The 16,926-nt window shown below is 45.3% G+C and overlaps 1 protein-coding gene across 6 annotated transcripts in view; it reads right to left on the bottom strand.

Annotated features, from left to right (window-relative positions):
• Nucleotides 1-846: 846 nt before the first annotated feature.
• Nucleotides 847-16,926, bottom strand: part of MYO9A (myosin IXA) — a 198,609-nt gene continuing 182,529 nt past the window's right edge. For all 6 annotated transcript variants that reach the window (XM_062000449.1, XM_062000451.1, XM_062000452.1 and 3 more), the window contains 15 exons: nucleotides 16,628-16,785; nucleotides 15,809-16,032; nucleotides 15,253-15,369; nucleotides 14,415-14,603; nucleotides 13,405-13,452; nucleotides 12,734-12,845; nucleotides 11,771-11,832; nucleotides 9,785-9,977; nucleotides 9,111-9,239; nucleotides 8,656-8,761; nucleotides 8,048-8,179; nucleotides 6,851-6,974; nucleotides 3,724-3,926; nucleotides 3,396-3,538; nucleotides 847-2,960 (listed from right to left, as the gene is read on the bottom strand). In XM_062000449.1, coding sequence (XP_061856433.1) covers nucleotides 2,488-2,960; nucleotides 3,396-3,538; nucleotides 3,724-3,926; nucleotides 6,851-6,974; nucleotides 8,048-8,179; nucleotides 8,656-8,761; nucleotides 9,111-9,239; nucleotides 9,785-9,977; nucleotides 11,771-11,832; nucleotides 12,734-12,845; nucleotides 13,405-13,452; nucleotides 14,415-14,603; nucleotides 15,253-15,369; nucleotides 15,809-16,032; nucleotides 16,628-16,785 — 2,413 coding nt within the window. In that variant the 3' untranslated portion in view covers nucleotides 847-2,487. The remainder of the gene's footprint in view (nucleotides 2,961-3,395; nucleotides 3,539-3,723; nucleotides 3,927-6,850; nucleotides 6,975-8,047; nucleotides 8,180-8,655; nucleotides 8,762-9,110; nucleotides 9,240-9,784; nucleotides 9,978-11,770; nucleotides 11,833-12,733; nucleotides 12,846-13,404; nucleotides 13,453-14,414; nucleotides 14,604-15,252; nucleotides 15,370-15,808; nucleotides 16,033-16,627; nucleotides 16,786-16,926) is intronic.

Raw genomic sequence — 16,926 nt, 5'->3', positions numbered from 1 at the left:
GAGGGTCTGGCCAGGGCCTCCCAAACTGCCATCCTCGGGGCTGGCTCTTGGTGCAAGCTTTGCTCCTCCCAGGATTATATATATATACAGATATGTCTTTTCATTTTTTTTCTTTATATATATATATATACACACACACATACACATATGTATGTGTACATAGATATACACACACACAGACATATATATATATAAAGAAATAGATTCTATATATAAAGAAATATATTTTCTATATATTCTATAGCTCTCCTTTACATTTATATATGTAGAGATAAAATATATAAACATATATTCTTCATATACTAATTATACATATTTTCTACATTCCCTTATACAGAGAATTATGCCCTCTATATAAAGAAATACAGAAGTATATATAAAGAAATATAGATATCTCTCTTTATACCTATAGAAGAAATATATAAAAACATACAAAAATTCTTTATATATAGTATATATTTCTTTCTGTATATATTTCTTCATAAATACATAAATATATATACCTTTATACAGAAATATATACAGAAAGAAATATATATCTGACACAGTATATTTAATATATATTTCTTTATATAGAGATGCATAAAGAAATATACTTTAGATATTTCTTTATGTATAGAAATATATTAAATATATAAAGAAATATACATTTTTACATATAGCATACCATATTTCTTTATATACATTGTATATAAAAGAAATATACTATTCATATATATTCTTTTATATATATCTATACAGAACATACAGATTCTTTCATATATGTTTTCTTTATGTATAGAATATATTATTACATATTTTCTTTATATATAGAATATCTATTATTTTTAAATATATTTTCGTTATATATATCAAATATATATATAAGGGAAATCTCTCTTTCTCCAAAGAAATATCTCTATATATATATCTTTCTCGGATCAAGGCAGCTCTGCCATCTCCATGTCCCTCAAGCTGCTTTTTCAAGCAGCTGCCCCCACCCTGGGGGCTGAGTGGCTCCCCAGGAGCCTTCGTGGCTACCACCTGCCTGCCCAGTGCACCCCTGGCTGCTCCAAAAATCCCACACAGTCTCGTTTTTCCCTTCGGCCAGGGAATGGGCGGCTCGTCCTCGCCGTGCTGCCAGGATGTGGCACCCGGCGGAGGCTGCTCTCGTGCCCCTGCCCTCCCCACGACACCTGTCGCTTCCTTGGCCGAAACAAGAACAATCACCAAGAAAATTTCCAAAATAAAATAAAGTCAAAGTTAACCCATCCAATAAATAAACTATCCTTTGAATGAAACGAGCCTTTGGGCAGGGGGAAAGGGGACCAAAGGGCAGCTTGGCTAAACCCAGCAAAACACAAAACACTCAGGAAAGGCAATTTTTCAGTATTTTTCTCCTTTTCAGTGCTCTTTCGGGAAAGGCCGGGACCCAACCTGCAATGCCCAGCACCTATGAAAGGACAGATTCAGTCTCTGTTCATCCAATTAATGCCCTGGGTCTCCTAATTTTGCCTTTCCAAAAGTTCTCCAGTAGCCACAGCTTCTCCAGGTGTCACCAAGAGTGACAACGATGATGACACACGAGGGATTAAGAGCCAAAGTCATTAGCTGGCATTGCTAATTAGTCCTATCACAGGCACTGCTTTTACATCATGCTAATTATCCCTCCAGGGATCTCTCTTTCAAAATAAAACTCCGTGTATAGAGCAAAGCGGTAGTGGTGAGTGACGGAAGGTGCCACTGGCAGTGGCACCAGCAGGACGGCTCAGCCCATCATTACCCTCCTCCCCAGCAAAAAAGTAATAATAATAATTAAAAAGAAAAAAAGAAAAGTTATGTCTGGGGAAAAATACTAAAAAAAAAATATTAATAAAAATATATATATTTACAAGAAACTCCAGTAAGCGGCATATAAACAAATATAGCTTCAAGTAGTCCTTGATTATTATTATTATTATTTTTTAATACTGACGGTCTCCAAAAAAAAAAAAAAAAGAAAAAGGAGGAAAGGTGGTTAGGTCACATTAAAAATTTTCTTTTAAAAAAAAAGAGGTGGTTTTTGGCAGGTTTTAACACTTTTCCATGCGCTCGGCGTCGGCGTGGGTGAGGTGGTTAAAGCGCAGAGGGCTCAGTGGGCTGGAGCAGAGCCAGAGCCAGCACCAGCTTGGGACAGTCCCGCAGGATTTGTAGCCTTGGCTTGCTCCTCCTGACAGCAATTCGGCGTGAGGACGTGGCGGTGCAGTGCTTTGAGACGTGGTGGATTCCGAGGGAATGGGCGCGGGAGCTGGCCAGTGCCTCCCCATCCCTGCTCCAACCCTCCCCCCAAAGGTCTCAGCTCCCCCAAAACCATTAAGGCCACCGTTAAAACTGTCCCCAACACCAACCTTTTTAATTACAATTCATCCTCCTGGCACTAACGAGGAAGCCGTGGGGAGTGCTGCTGGTGCTGCAGAACACAGGGAGGATGCTCCGACGCACGACACATCCCCGGGGGTGTGGAGCACCTCAGACCATGAACTCGTTGCTCCCCAGGAGGACGAGGGGTTGGGTGGAGGCGCAGTCGGCCTCAGGGTTTCTCTTGCGTCCCCCCCCTGTCTCCCCATCTGGAGGCTCTTTGGTTTTTGGGGGGGAAGAAGTTTTCACACTCTTTAGTTTCTGTTTGCCTTTCTCTGGGTTGAACGTCCCCCGGGTGGTGAACTGAGGCCTGTCCTCAGGATAACGGAGAGATCCCTCAGGGCTTGCCCGGCTTTCAGGGGACTCGCCAGATCCCCCTGCTCGGTAGAAAGGTGATTTGGAGTACATCTGGAAGCGCTTCCGAGGCAGGTGGGGCAAGCAGGACGTGGATGACTGGGAGGACGAGGAGGAGATGGAGGCATCGGCTGTGTCCACTGGGTCCAGCTGTACCCTGGGGTGCCTTCGCAGCCGGCTTGGCCCCTCTGCCTTGGTGAGGCGCAGGGAGGTAAGTGCTACACTTCTCTCTGGGTGAGGGGGAAAGACCACCGGAGGATTAACAACCTGAAACTCACCAGGTAATTCAGCTCCATGACCTGGGAACATGTGCCACAAAGCCAGGACATTGTTCTCAGCACCTTGCTGGAGGCAGCATCGTCTGGGATGATGCAGTGGCACTGGAGGAGTGTTCACATCCGCCCCCCATCCTGGGTGCTGTCACCCACCTCCCCACGTGCACGTTTTAATCCTTAACCTGCCACTTTAAGCCAATTTAAATTTCTGGCTTTAAATTTCCCGTGGGTAGGAAAAAACAAATAACCCTCCCAAGCCAAAAAACAACTTGACAAACTTGTTTTAGGGGAAGGTGTCCCTGCCTGTGGCAGAGGGTTGGACTGTATGAGCTTTGAAGGTCCTTCCAACCCAAACTATCCTGTGATAAACCCAAGAATGCCTGGATTTACCTGAGCGATCGGAGATGGCTCCTTCAGAGTCAAAGTTGAGATTTTCAGAGCTGTCGGCGGTGCCGATGGAGGCTTCAGACTCAAGGGTTTCATCGTCAGAGGCGCGGGGCTCCAGTGTCAGCATCTCAAATGTCAGCTCCTCCCTGCCAAAACCAACCCATTGACCCACTGGGATCAAAAACACAGGGAGGAGAAGAAAGGGAAGCGCCTATCCAAGAGATCATAGAGGGACGGAGTTCACCAGGTCACTCAACACCCATACCACGTCAAGAATCATCCATAGGTAACCCAAAGCTAGGGGACATGGCTCAAATCCTTGGCCACTCACTTTTCCTTCTGCAGGCTCTCGATCTGCTCAGTCAGCACCTTCTCTTCCTGCTGCATGGCCACTTGCTGCTGCTCTGTTACCTCCATCTCCATGGCTTCCTCATTGCTCATGGTCTCCTCCGGGACATCCGTCACCGCGGGGAAGCGCATGGCAACAGGAGATGTTGTGCTGGGGTAGGCACCACGTCGCGCGCGTCCTTTGCCCTGAAGAGAGACAATGGTGTCATCACGACCAGCCAAAGTGATTTTTGCAAATGTCTCAGGTACCAATCACGCTGCTCTCTTAAGGAGTGAAGAAGACGGCCCCAGCCACTGGTCCTCAGTGCACCGCTGGTGGTTGCACCCAGGACCCTCCAAAACCTCACCCCAGGCTGGCAGAGGTCCCAGAAGGACTCAACACATTGGAGGGGGTGAGGATGGAGGCGGTGAGGATGGTGCTGATGGACCAGCTGGTGAACTGAGAGAAACTTGAACTTCCAAGCAAGCCTAGCTGGTGGAAGGATGTGTTTCTGCAAAGTGCAATGGGAAGCCTGACCTGCAAAGTGGGCATGTTGGCTTTGGGTGGGAGCATCACCAAGGCTTTGGTTTCAGGGTACCTGGCTCTCACTTTATCATTAGATTGCACCTCACATCCTTCCCTCACCCACCCTTGGCACCTCCTGAGCATCGTAAGGGTCTCCACCTACTCCTTCGACAAACAGTAACTCACATCTAATCATGTTGTCCATGCTTTGCTCTCATGTATGTGAATAAACCATGACCACCTCCAATGGTCCATCATAAGGCAATAAATGCTATTTTTTGTGCCCATGGTAAATGTGGAGATTTAATGCAGCTCTAAAGAATCATCTGGTTTTGATTTTTTTTTAATTTTCACGCCAGCAATGAGAAGAGACTGAAACGGGTGTGGCATGGAGGAATATTAGATATGCAGCTGCTTTAATCTTTTGAGGATGAGCTCCATTAAGAAGAAGAGAAAGATGGATTTGGGGAGATGAGAGACACCATGCACATGAAAAAACTTTTATCGTAACCGTTATCATTACTGGACACATTTCATCTTCTAAATTCAAGATCCTGGGCTGCCCAGGCCCTAGGAGGTGTCAACCAGCCTGAGTCATGCCTGTTACTCACTGCCCTCCTCCTGACAATTTTCACCCCCTTTGAATAACTTGTTGCCATGCAGCTCTTCCCCCCATAGGACTAATTCAACCCTGCAGCTGGGGCATCCTCAGGTCCTCCCGATGACCCACATGCCAAAAGTAAGTCTACAGGGTAAAGGAGCCTCCCTTTTTTTCCCCTTTAAAAGAAAGACTTACTCCATTTTACTCGTTTCCTCTTTTAATGTCACACCTCAGAGACTTTGCTTCTGCAGCAAAGCTGCTCCCTTACCCCATCATTCTTCTAACAGCACCTTCTCACATGGGTGTCTCAGCTAAGTGCAGCTACCTGAATTGTCTTAGCCAAAACCACTGAGATTCAAAAGATCCCACCAGCTTGTGGACTTAAGCCCTTGTGAAACACCAACAGCAGAGCAGAGCCCAAATTTTGCGCTTCTGTTTCCTGACCCTCATGGATGCCAAAGGATGGGGAGAAGTATCATGGGCTGAACCTGGTAGGAAAGCAAAGCGTGCCGACAGCTTCCTTAAAAACTTGCAGGTGCTTTTCTCACCCATCATGCTCTCACTGGGAACTCAAGCTGGGATGAATTGGTTGAAACCAGAAGGGTTGCTGGATCCCTCCCAATTCAAATCTGAGTGACTTGACCACCAAAGTGAAGGTGGTGCTCTTCCTCCAGGAAGGTGGAGGAGACCTTTGGATGCCTTGTTGTTTCTGAGATATCCCAGATGGGGATTTTGTTCACCCTCTTGAGATACTGCAGCAACTGAATAATGAAATGCATTCTGAGCATTTCTAAGCGAGCAGAGATTGGGATGGGAAGGGAAAGGATGAGTCAAGCAAAGCGAAAAAGAGGACAGAATAGGATGGAAAAAGAAAACAAAGCTGTAAAAAAACCCAAGTAAGAAAGTGAAAAGGAGTGGAAAGCTTTTTTTTTTGCAAGGGATGCGTGCAGGGATGGCCGAGTGCTGGCTGTCCCAAACTCCTGCCACCTGGGGGACCTGTGGGAGAAACAGTGGCCCTAAGGAGTGGGACCTGCTCGGGGACTGGACAGGCAACGTCACGGACAATGGCCAGTGAGACGGGGCTGGAATGAGCAGTGGTGACACACAACGGAGGGACGCGGTGGCGGGCGCAGGGTGCGCTGCAGTTAATACATACCGGGATTGAACTGCGGCTTATGCTCATAAATCTAACTGCAATTAGTACAGGTTTCTGGATTAGAGAGGAGATGAAAAGGAAAGCAGAAGGTTAGAGTGCACATGCCATTGCCCCTCCAAAAAACCCGTTTTTGTTCATTTTTATGATTTTTTTTAAACAGGAATGAGTGAGGCAGCTCTGCAGCACCAGCCTCACAACCTTGGTCAGCCCCTGCTTGGATTTCATTCCCCAAAAAGCAGGAGCAACAGGTGCCTGAGGACACAGCTCCAAGCATTGGGGCCACTTGGATCTTTTGCCCAAGTCCAGGATGACCACGCTGCGCTGAGTCCGTCGCACTCCTGCAGCCCAACAAGCCAAGCGCAGTGTGTATCCACAGCCCGCTGGCCCCCCAGGAAGCATGGAAGCTAAATGTGATGAGTTTGAGGCTCCCAAAAAGGCCATGCAGGAGCAGGGAGAGCATCTGGGGAGCTCATTTTAGGTTCAGGTAGTGTGACTGAGCATGAAAAAAGATGGTCCAGGTCTTCCACAGGGCAACACCAAGCCAGTCAATGAAAGGCTTGACTCAACCCGGGAGGAAACAAGCTCAAATGAAGGTGGAAAAGTCGATCAGGAGCATCTGAGCTGGAGTGACCACATCTCCATGGACTGTTCCCACCTCTTTGTGCTTTGGTATAACTCCCTGTGAAGGCAAAGAGCCACTATGGGGCTGAGGGGCCCTGTCCTGTGGGAGATGGTGTGGGAAGTTGCAAGGGATTTGGGAGGCTGGGATAAGCAGGAGAAGATAAAGAAGGGTTATTTCAGGGGCAAGGAGAGGACAGGAGGAGACAGAGACAGCTGTGGCATCTCACCATCGATCTGCGGATCAAGGAGAGGCGGCTCTTGGCTTTGTTCTCTGCAAACTCCAGGCTGTTGATGTCCTTGAGACGAGCCTTGTATTTGTTCATCTGCTCGATGACGATTAATTCTACACAACTAATGGTGGGAGGGGAGAAACAAAAAAAGACAAAATGGGAGGAGGAAACAATCTGTTCTGAGCTGTCTCTGTCTTGCCTGAAGGTCTGCCCTGATGGGAAGGCACAGAGGAAGAAAGGTCCAGATGGAAACCAAAGGGCAGTGGAAATTCCCCTAAAAAGAGTCATATCAGGCTATGAACAGATTGACAAATTCAAACTAGAGAAACTGAAGACCTCCAAGGGTACCACCACAGAAATTTCTCCCCTTTGAAGAAGGATCCAGGAAACACAAACCTGGAGAAGGCAGGTTGCTTCCAACTCGCTTGCATGCAGTAATGCTGCAGGAAGCTTGTTTAGCTGAGCTATTTAATGCTGTCAGGAATGTGTTTGGGGAAAAAAACCCAAACCTTTCAGTGTGATAAAATTAGAGGATGCTATAGCTAAAGTCTAAGCCACGAGATACAAAGAAATCCTGTTGAAGGACAAGTGCTCCTACCAGCTGCGTCTTCAAGCGCACTCTGGTCTTCAACAATTTTTAATACTTACTGGAGCTAAAACCACCTCTTTCAGAAGCATAGTCCTTTGCTGGATGTTTTCCATGATTATCATTATCTCCCTTATCTATTTTTAAATCTATTAATATGAGTCAGACTGAATTTGGGCAATGGTTTCACTTTTTCTCTGTAAGATCATTGGAATTATGACAAACACCTTAAAGAACTCAAAGTATGCAATAGAAATATTTCTGCAGACCAAATTAGTTCAAACCAGTTCATCTCCTCAAACAAAAAAGACAAAATTAAGTAAGAATAAAGATCTGCTTGGCATAAAGAGGATTAACTACAAAACTACTTCAGTACAAGCTCCACCTTTTCCCGCTGAGATGTGCTGGGAAGAAGTATGAGCTGATCTGCTCTCGGGCATCCCTGGCTGCTTAAAAATCCCCATTCAATCATCTTTTGGAGATTGAGATAATGTGAGAGAATAGAGAGAAAGCTCTCTATTCCTGAGCCATTTGACTATACTAAGGGTTATCAAGGTGTGACACAGTGATGGTTTATGGAGCTGGGTCATCCAGCGCTACGTTCTTACGTGGTTGTTTTACTGATGTCCTGAACACTCTGCAGTGGATCTGTTGTATCGGGGCAGCGGAGGATACAGGGAGCAAAGACAATGGCCAAGGCATTAGCTGACATGCGATTGGTCTCTTCTTGGAGGGCAATCCTAAAAAAACATAGGGATTAAGAGAGAAGTCAGAGGTGAAGGCACCTCTACTGCACCTCATCCACATGACCAAGGATGAATAGAGGAGACAATATTTCTATGGTATAATCTTGCTCTGCTAGCAACCACACTGCTCTGCCCTCATCTTTAATCTGCTTGATGGAGAAAGCCAAAACTGAAGACATCTCAGGTGTTCCTGAGGCAGAGAAACAACTGGGGTTTTCCACCCAAAAAAACTTGTTGCTGCAGTGATGAAAGGCATCACAGACACCATGAGTGACCAGAGCACCGTGGAGGCTGGCTCAACAATAGAAACACCTTTTGGAGAAACGGCCCTGGGGTCACCTCCTGGGAGACACGACTAGCCTGAAAGCTCTGCCCCTTCCCTTGCCCACCTGCTTTTTGTCTCAACTGTTTTGGTATGAAAGACACTTGAGCATCCTCCCATTACCTGGAGCTGCCTTGGCCCAACGTACCTCACCAGATGGAAGATGAGACGCTCCAGGGTGCTGAGATGAGTGCGGGAGAGCTGGTCGATGACTGAATATACTCCCCGCACTGTCTCCTTTCTCTCTTGGAGGCCTGCGGAGAAAGCACTGGCATTTAGGGGCAGCTTCTACTTTTTCCTCTTAAAATGATACCTTCTTAACGCTGACTTATACTACTTAAAAGACGGATCTCCTGGCTAACAAGTGTGGCTGATATCTACTGAACTGAAATGCGTATGTGTGCCACAAAAAGCAATACTTAACTACCCGTGGCATTGTGTAAAAAACCCTTATAGCCAAAAAATCAGACTTTGAAATCAGGTAAATATTATTTGGTAACACCAGTTTGTTTGGGCCCAAAGAGTAAATAAAAAGTTTGGCACTTAAAAGTGGCCAATGTTTTCCTCTGCCAAGGGAACAGGATAGTGAAGGAGGCTCCTTACCCATTGCCCGCAGAAACTCCTCGTAGAGCTCAAAGGTCATGAGAGGGTTGGGCAGATCTCGGAGCCATTGCTTGAACACGCTGGCGATGACATGGATGTTGTAGTCATCTAAATTCACATTATCAATGTCTGGGTTTGACAGCAGATTGGAGGAAAAAGAAAAAAAACCAACAGAGGCATAGATCAATATGAAGCCATTAGTGAAGCCAGGGGGCTGAGCTGGATGACATTCAAAGGTCCTTTTCAACCCAAACCCTGTTATGATAAGCTGCTCCTCAAAGACAGAAAATGTTTGTGTGGCACTCCAAAACTACACTGGATTTACTGCCAAGAAATCCAGCACCTGATTTCAGCTCCACATGTTAAAATTAGAGAGAAATGCATTTGCCAGGGATGGTAATCCCTTAGGTGCAACTAGGACTTCTCTTCTTGCTGACATCGATTGCCATGGTGGTAAGGCAAAGTTTTCCACCAACTAGAATGACTTTTTTCATGTGTTGCACCCAAAAAAGTGGGAGTTGGTGACACGAGATTTGCATGGGGTTGTGAAAGCCACTTGCATAGTCCGCAGCAGGACCGCTCCTTTGTTTTGCCCCAATGAAGCATCCCACCCTCCTTACATCCATCCTGATTGTTGTAGAGATTTTCCTTTGTGTGTGGTTTGCTTTTTTAACCTGTATCAAGTCCTTGCCGCAGCTCCTTGATCTTATTGGTGGACCCCGATTTTCTGTAAATGCCCTCTGTGTATAGTCCATGCATTTCAATGTAGTTGATGAGCTTCTCTACCAGCACCGGCACAGCTCGTTCCTCACTGGTCAGACGGGAGAGTTCCACGCCAAACTGCCGAGATGAGAGCTCAGGGTCATACTGAAGAGGAAAAGGAAAAAAAAGGGGCTTAAAATCCTTTTACGAAGCAATGCTGGCACAGCGTTTGGATTTGACTGCTATTCAGACTTCTTCAGCTGCTTCACAGAATCCCAGACTATTGCCAAAAAACAAAAGACCTCTTTCTCAAAGCAATAAGAGATGGCTTGTGGCTTCCTGTCATCAAAACCAACCCTAAAACTGTTAACCCACCAAGCACAGACAAGCCAGAGCCTTCCTAGAAAAGGACCTCCAACTGCCCAAGTGGAAAGCTATGGTGGTAATACAGTGAACTCCCTTCCTTGGGTGAAGTACAAAAACTTCCTTCTGCAGAGAAACCCCAAGCATGAAAAGGCTCCAAGCATCTCTGAGCTTCTCGGAAAAACACAGAGACTTCATTGAACTTGCCAGATTTTAAAGAAGAAACTCATGAGATATTCCCAGCTCTTGCAGGAATACTGTCAGAAAGGAAAGAATGCAGCAGAAATACTACATATATTGAAAATACAAATATATTAAGATATTTATCCTCATTGTGTATGTTCAGATTATTTCTTGTGAAAAATGTAATTGTGCAGCTTTATGAAGGCTGTATATTACAGAGGCTGATCTTCCTTTAGAAGCCTCCTGAGGTCCTGATAAAGCTTTGCACACGTTATTATCTCGACTGTTTTATCACAAAATCCCGGAATGGTAGGGGTTGGAAGAGCCTCTAGAGATCATCCAGTCCAGGCCCCTGCTAAAGCAGGTTCGCTTCCATCAGGTCACATAGGAATGTGTCCAGGTGGGTTTGGAAACCTCCAGAGGAGGTGACTCCACACCCTCCCTGGGCAGTTTGTGTCAGGGCTCCTTCCTTCTCACAGCAAAGATATTCCTTGCGTTCAAGTGGAACTTCCTGTGTTCCAGCTTGTGCCTGTTACCCCTTCTTCTGTCACTGAGCACCACGGATTCTTCTTTTGGGCACAAAACAAACTATTCAAGAGAAAACCCATGAAATTGTGATGATTCATTGTTAGCCAGGGCAACCTGCTGCGTTCATTCACTGTCCTCCACAGCCTTAAACCTGGCAAACGATATTTGATTTCCCTCTACTGAGGATGGTGAGAGCTGCTGCTCTTCGGGCGCTGTGCCGTGAGCCTGAGCTGAGGGACCAGTGGGATTAAGAATAACCTGTATTTCCAAGAATAACCCCACGTTTCCAAGTCCTTAAAAGCTATAAAATGAGGCAGATTTTTGTTATTCGGTGTGGCTGCAACAGAAAGCCAGGGAGGGATGTTTTACAAGGGCAGCTATTGATAGGAAAAGGCGAAATGGCTTCAAACTGAAAGAGGGGAGATTTAGATGAGTTATTAGGAAGTTTTTTCCTGTGAGGGTGGGGAGGCACTGGGAAGGGTTGCCCAGAGAGGCTGTGGCTGCCTCATCCTTGGAAGTGTTCAAGGCTAGTTGGATGGGGCTTGGAGAAACCTGGTCTGGTGAAAGGTATCTCTGCCCATGGCAAGGGTTTGGAACTAGATGAGCTTTAAGGTCCCTTCCAACGCTAACCATTCTGTTATTCTATGATCTGCTGCATCACTGAGCATATAAATAGTGACGCATTGCTGTGTTGTTCCCAAAATATGTGCATACACCAAAGCCCTGGTTAGAGATCCACGGATTCCTGGTCCAAGCTCCTGCTCAAAGGACGGTTATTGCCTGCATTATATCAAGTTCTATGCCTGCAGACATTTTTAATGGAAGCTTGGGATCTCTGTCTGAAAGGTATTTAATGAAAAAAAAAAGGAATGAGAGACATTTACCTTTTTGGAGCACTTGGTCGTGGTTTTAAGACAGCACTTCTTGTGACAAGCATATTTACATACTGCAATGAAGAAAAATAGTATTTAATAATCCAAAAAGTCAGATCACTGGAGAAATTGGAATGAATATGAATTGAGTAGCTTCTCCCAGGAGAAAGGTCAAAAGCACGTTGAATTTGCAGGCTCCAGAGGCCAACTCTACATTAGATCCACTCAAACAAACAAACAAACAAAAAAGATGAAGCCTTTAATTTTAAGCTGTGTTTAGTTTTAACTGTGTTTAACTTCCTGAAACATTAAAAAAAAATTGTGACAGGTCAACTCAGAAAATAATCTGAGTCACTCTGAGCTATCAGACATGGCTGCCCTCCAAGAGGGTGGAAATAGCACCTAATCTGTATTCTTCCTGCACTAATCCTCAGCCTCTAACACCCCAGTGCTGATACTTTCAATGTACTCAAAAATGTTGGAAAACCCAAAAAGATGAATAAACTTTTCCCATTGGTCCTCCTCCATTTTCCTGATCTCCCTACACATCAGGAGGCCAAATAGTTGCTAAGCCAAATGAATTTGCCATGGTCATGAGACCCACAGTTACCTTACGGGCTGAAGCTGTAGAACACATTTGCCACACCCAAGTCCACTGTCCTCCTTACTGGGACACTTAAAGAGGGTTTGACCATACACCTATGGGATGACCATATGATCTTAAGGGATGTGTCATGCTAAGCTCCCACTCACAAAACTAACTTTAGCCTGAGGACTGGAAGGGCTGCTGGGATGCACTTACTTGCTGACTTCAGAAACCTTTGAAATCTATATGAAAAGCTATTCTAATGAGAAAAAAATCCCAAATTATTTGAGAGTGGGCTTGTGGGAAACAGCACTGAATATCTTTCATGATCCAAAATCTCATCACTGTAAAACGAGTACATGAAGAAAGCCCAAAGAGACTGTGCTTACATTTACAAACAGAAGCCCTGTCCATTATCCAAATCAAGGAGGAACAATATTCACAGTAGGTGGGGATGCTGTACTGAGTCGCCTTAAAAATGTGACCATTGTGCTCTTCCACCTGCAATGACAAAGGCAGGGGGTAAGGAAAAGGAGATGGCTGCTTAGTCTGCTACAAAAAGGAGAGCAACATGGTTATGTCTCCGACTTTTAGCTGTTAGTTAATTTTAATTGCTATTTTTGTTTCCTTTTTAGTCCAATAACCTCATAGGCAACCAAAACAGCCAGCCAGTTTGCATTATGCAAGCAGATTAGAAACTGTGTCTGACTGAAGTTGGCTGGTCAACTTCTCCATGTTAAGGTGTTCTGTGCATCCATGGCCCCTTTCTGCTCTGCAACTGCATCCTTCCTAGCAGTATCATATCCTTTACGTAAAAAGGAGATGTAATCTCCTACATCTAAGATATCAGAGATGTAAACCACACACTAATAGATTATACAGAAATGCAGAACAAGACTTTCTGTTTTACTCTCAGTTCTTCTGTAACAACTCTTAACATCATGTTTACTTTCTCGACTGATGTGGGATGTGTTTTCAGATGAGCTTTAAGTGGGTCTCTTACTGCTCGTCATTCTGGTCACATTAATTTTTTAATGTGCAGGCACAATGCTCAACTCACCACATCTGCTTCCTTCTTTCTTCTCTTTTTTCGTTCTGTTTTTGGCACCTGGCATTAGAAAGATATTTCAGTGTATTTATGGTCAGTTTCTCCAGGTAAAGTGTATAGAGGGCTCTTATCTAACATTGCCCACTGCTTTCCAGTCCCATCATCTGTTGGCATTTGTATCCCAGGAGAGTCACTCCTATGGATCACCTTGCTGTCAGAAATTGCCTGGACAAGTGTGCCCATCTTCATCTCAGAGCTGAGATGAGCTGCTGCTTTAGGCTTAAGTCGAGCATCAGTGACCTACAGCTCTTCCATCTTATGCAAAACACCCAAGGAGAACATGGCTCAGCACTGCAGATGAAGCTGATGCTCAGCCTGCTCCAAAGAAAAACCTGCCTGGAGAGAAGCCTGGAGAGGACTCGCAGCAGAAGAGTCAGAATACATGGTATTTGTGCAATAAACACAATCTCCCAAGCCCAGCCTGAGACCCTGTGGTTGTTCTCACAGACAATATGGAGCACAAAGCAAGAAGATTAGGTTTGTGAAAGGTGCACTGCAAACTCTGAGTGCTCTAAAAACTTATCTAGACCCTGAGGACAGACAATAACCATGCCCCCTTCTCCATTAAACCAACCGACAGTGAAGTATGTGGTCACTTGGGAAGAGGCCAAAAGACTAGGAAACCTTAAATCTCTCTCACTTTCCCTCAGATTAAAAAAACCAAAACAAACCCAAACTAAAAAAGAAGCACCAGGAGCTGCCTTTCAATCCATTCACAGATGGCTGCAGCTTTGCCCCAGACACATTATCTGCATGTTGTCACTGGCCAAGGCTCAGCTCAGTCCATATGTGAATTAGGGTTTGCTGAGTGCAGTGAAACACAACCAATGGCCTTGCATTCCAGCTTATGTTGTCCATCCCAGCTTAAAGAAGAGAAGACAACAGAGGTACCCATGTGTCTACAGAGAGCACAACCCCACAGAAAGACATTTCCAAATCTTCAAGGGTCTTAAGAAAAGTACCTTCACTGTGGTGTGGTCGAGGGTTTTGTACTCTATCATATATTCATCGAGGAAGACTTTGAAGGTATTGACCCAGACTTTAACTGGAGACTCACTCCAATCCCTCTGCTCTAGTCTCATGGTCTTCTCCAGAATCTGCTCAAATAAGGCGTAGAGGTCCTTATAGCGGATGCTTTTCCCATCATCCATCTTTTAAGGAAAAAGAAGCAAAAATTAAAGCAATTTTTATACAGCCCAGATTGCCTTTTCTGCTCCAGACAATTATTTCAGCCTGACTGGCTTCTAAATACCCATGGAAAGTCCAAGTATGATTAAAAGAAGGGAAAAACGATCATTTAATAGAGTTGTTTTGAGACCTTCGGCAGAGTGGCTTCTGAGTGCGCAGGGTAGGACATCAAGTGCCAGCTCAAGCCTTAAAAAGAATCTCGGCTGTAAACCAGCTTTTTTTGATCATTGCGATCATAAGCCATGGCAACCATTGCTCAGAATCAGAAGAGCAGAAAGCAGGGCTCCACATTGTTGAGATGTCTCCACCACTTGCAAATGTAACACAGGTTTCCAACCTTTGGATGGCAAATAGGCATTTATTGACTTACTGTCATCTCTGATTTGGCTGGGAGCAAGCTGTAACACGGAGATCGGAAATGTTCTCTCAACGCTAATGAGGAAGTGTTGGTTCAAATTTACAGCTCATAGGACTGAATACAAAGGTCCAGTCATCCTTTGGGATAAGCAAACCAGGAATGGAAGGCTCAGCAATGTTTTCAGCACTAGGAGAACGCAGAGCATCTCATGTCTCCTGGAGGAGGAAGTTCTCACCTGCCATCCACTCACTTACCGCCAACGCTGAGGAGTAAAAGCTAAAGATGTTTTGTCGGAATTCCTTCAGTGCTTTCTTGAACACAACATCCACCAATGTGTCCTTCTTGCTGTCCTCATTATCTAGCTCATTCATCTGGGAAACCAAAAGGGGTTTATGTACCCATGCCAATTTTGCCATGGCAGAGCACCATGTGAGCTGAAGCAGCATTAAGGAGCAGCTGCTCCACCATGGGCAGACAATGTTGTTAATGATTACAAGGCATTTTCTCTCATATGAGCATTTCCCTGCAGCCTTCGACTCCTGCCCTCCAAGTCACCTATTTCTGGCGTCACTGGGGGTACCTCACAGCAACGGAAGCACTGAAGCTGTTAGAACAACAGCACGCAGAACAACACATGCACAGTGTGCCCATTCCACCCAAGCCTGCCCTAGGGCATGCTGTGCACCCCTAGATGAATTATCAGTATTAGTATTGCTAACTGCTGCGCCCAGGATCATTTTGGCTTTGTTGCCTCTATCTGCGCTTTGAGCTCTCTGATGATTTAGTTGGAGCAGTGAGGACAAGAGTTACCTTTTTCAGGAGAAACTCATCCATGCTCTTCAAGTCGCTAGCGCTGGTTATGATCTGCAGCGAGTCGTTCTGCCACTGCACGGGCTCCAGAGCCATGTTGCTGATCTTGATGCTCCGTTTGCGTTTCACTTTAGGTGAGGGCTCCTTGTTCTCCTTAAACTCCCGTCGGTAGATACCGGACAGCTCAGGACTCCGTGGGGGAGTCAGGTGGTGAGGACCCAACTCTACAGGTGATAAAAAAGCGGGAAAGAGGTTTAAGAGCAGATGAAAAGTTATTCTGCCACTAGAACAGGGAGATAAATGGGCACCAGAATAAACTTGTGGGAAAGAAAAGCACTGTGTGGTACTCAGAGGAAGACTAAATATCATTTCTGCTTTGGCTATTTCCTCCATCAAGAGGGGAAACATCTGTCCATGTTCAGATGGCTGCTGGGATGATCAGTGACATGGACGTCCTTGAGACTCATTTTGGATCCCACCCTCTAACCTACTTGCCACCGTTTCAGGTTGATGCCATCCATGAATTCATGAGACATGAACCAGCACGGCTGAACGATTTGTGCAGCTTTCCAACCATTTTCCCACAGCAGCCTCAGTTAGACCACACCATCATATACAAAACTCTCATTACAGATACTCCAACTCTACAGATAACCCAGCCTTCCTCAGTTTCACGTCTTCACCTAAGCCCCTAATTATCAGGATATACCTGGATGCAGTGAAAAGCCAGATTTACACCAACTTTTCCCTCTGCCATGAGAGCAAACACAATTTCTCTGCCCCTTATAATGCTGGCACACTGCTACACCATCAACTTACCTTCACCAAGCTGTAAGCCAGAAATCATCTCTCTGCTGGAGGCCTCTTGCTCTGCATACAGCTCCAGCAGCTCAGACTGAGTAGCAAGCTTCTCTCGTGGGGTCTTCTTCTCCCCCTGCTTTCCCTTCACCCAGAATCTCATCTTAGCTCGCTGAGGCCTACAAATAATTTGTGGAAAGAGGAACTGCCTTAACTAGGAAAATATTCTACTCAAAATGATCTCTTATCTCCTGGACCTACATGCTGTTTGAGGAGGAGTTAAAAATCCACACTACTTCTACCAGGCTGCTTGACCTTGG

This window comes from Colius striatus, chromosome 7 (assembly GCF_028858725.1).
Source record: "Colius striatus isolate bColStr4 chromosome 7, bColStr4.1.hap1, whole genome shotgun sequence".
NCBI lineage: Eukaryota > Metazoa > Chordata > Aves > Coliiformes > Coliidae > Colius > Colius striatus.
Note: the sequence above shows the minus strand (reverse complement) of the source record. Positions and strands in the feature narration are given on the sequence as shown.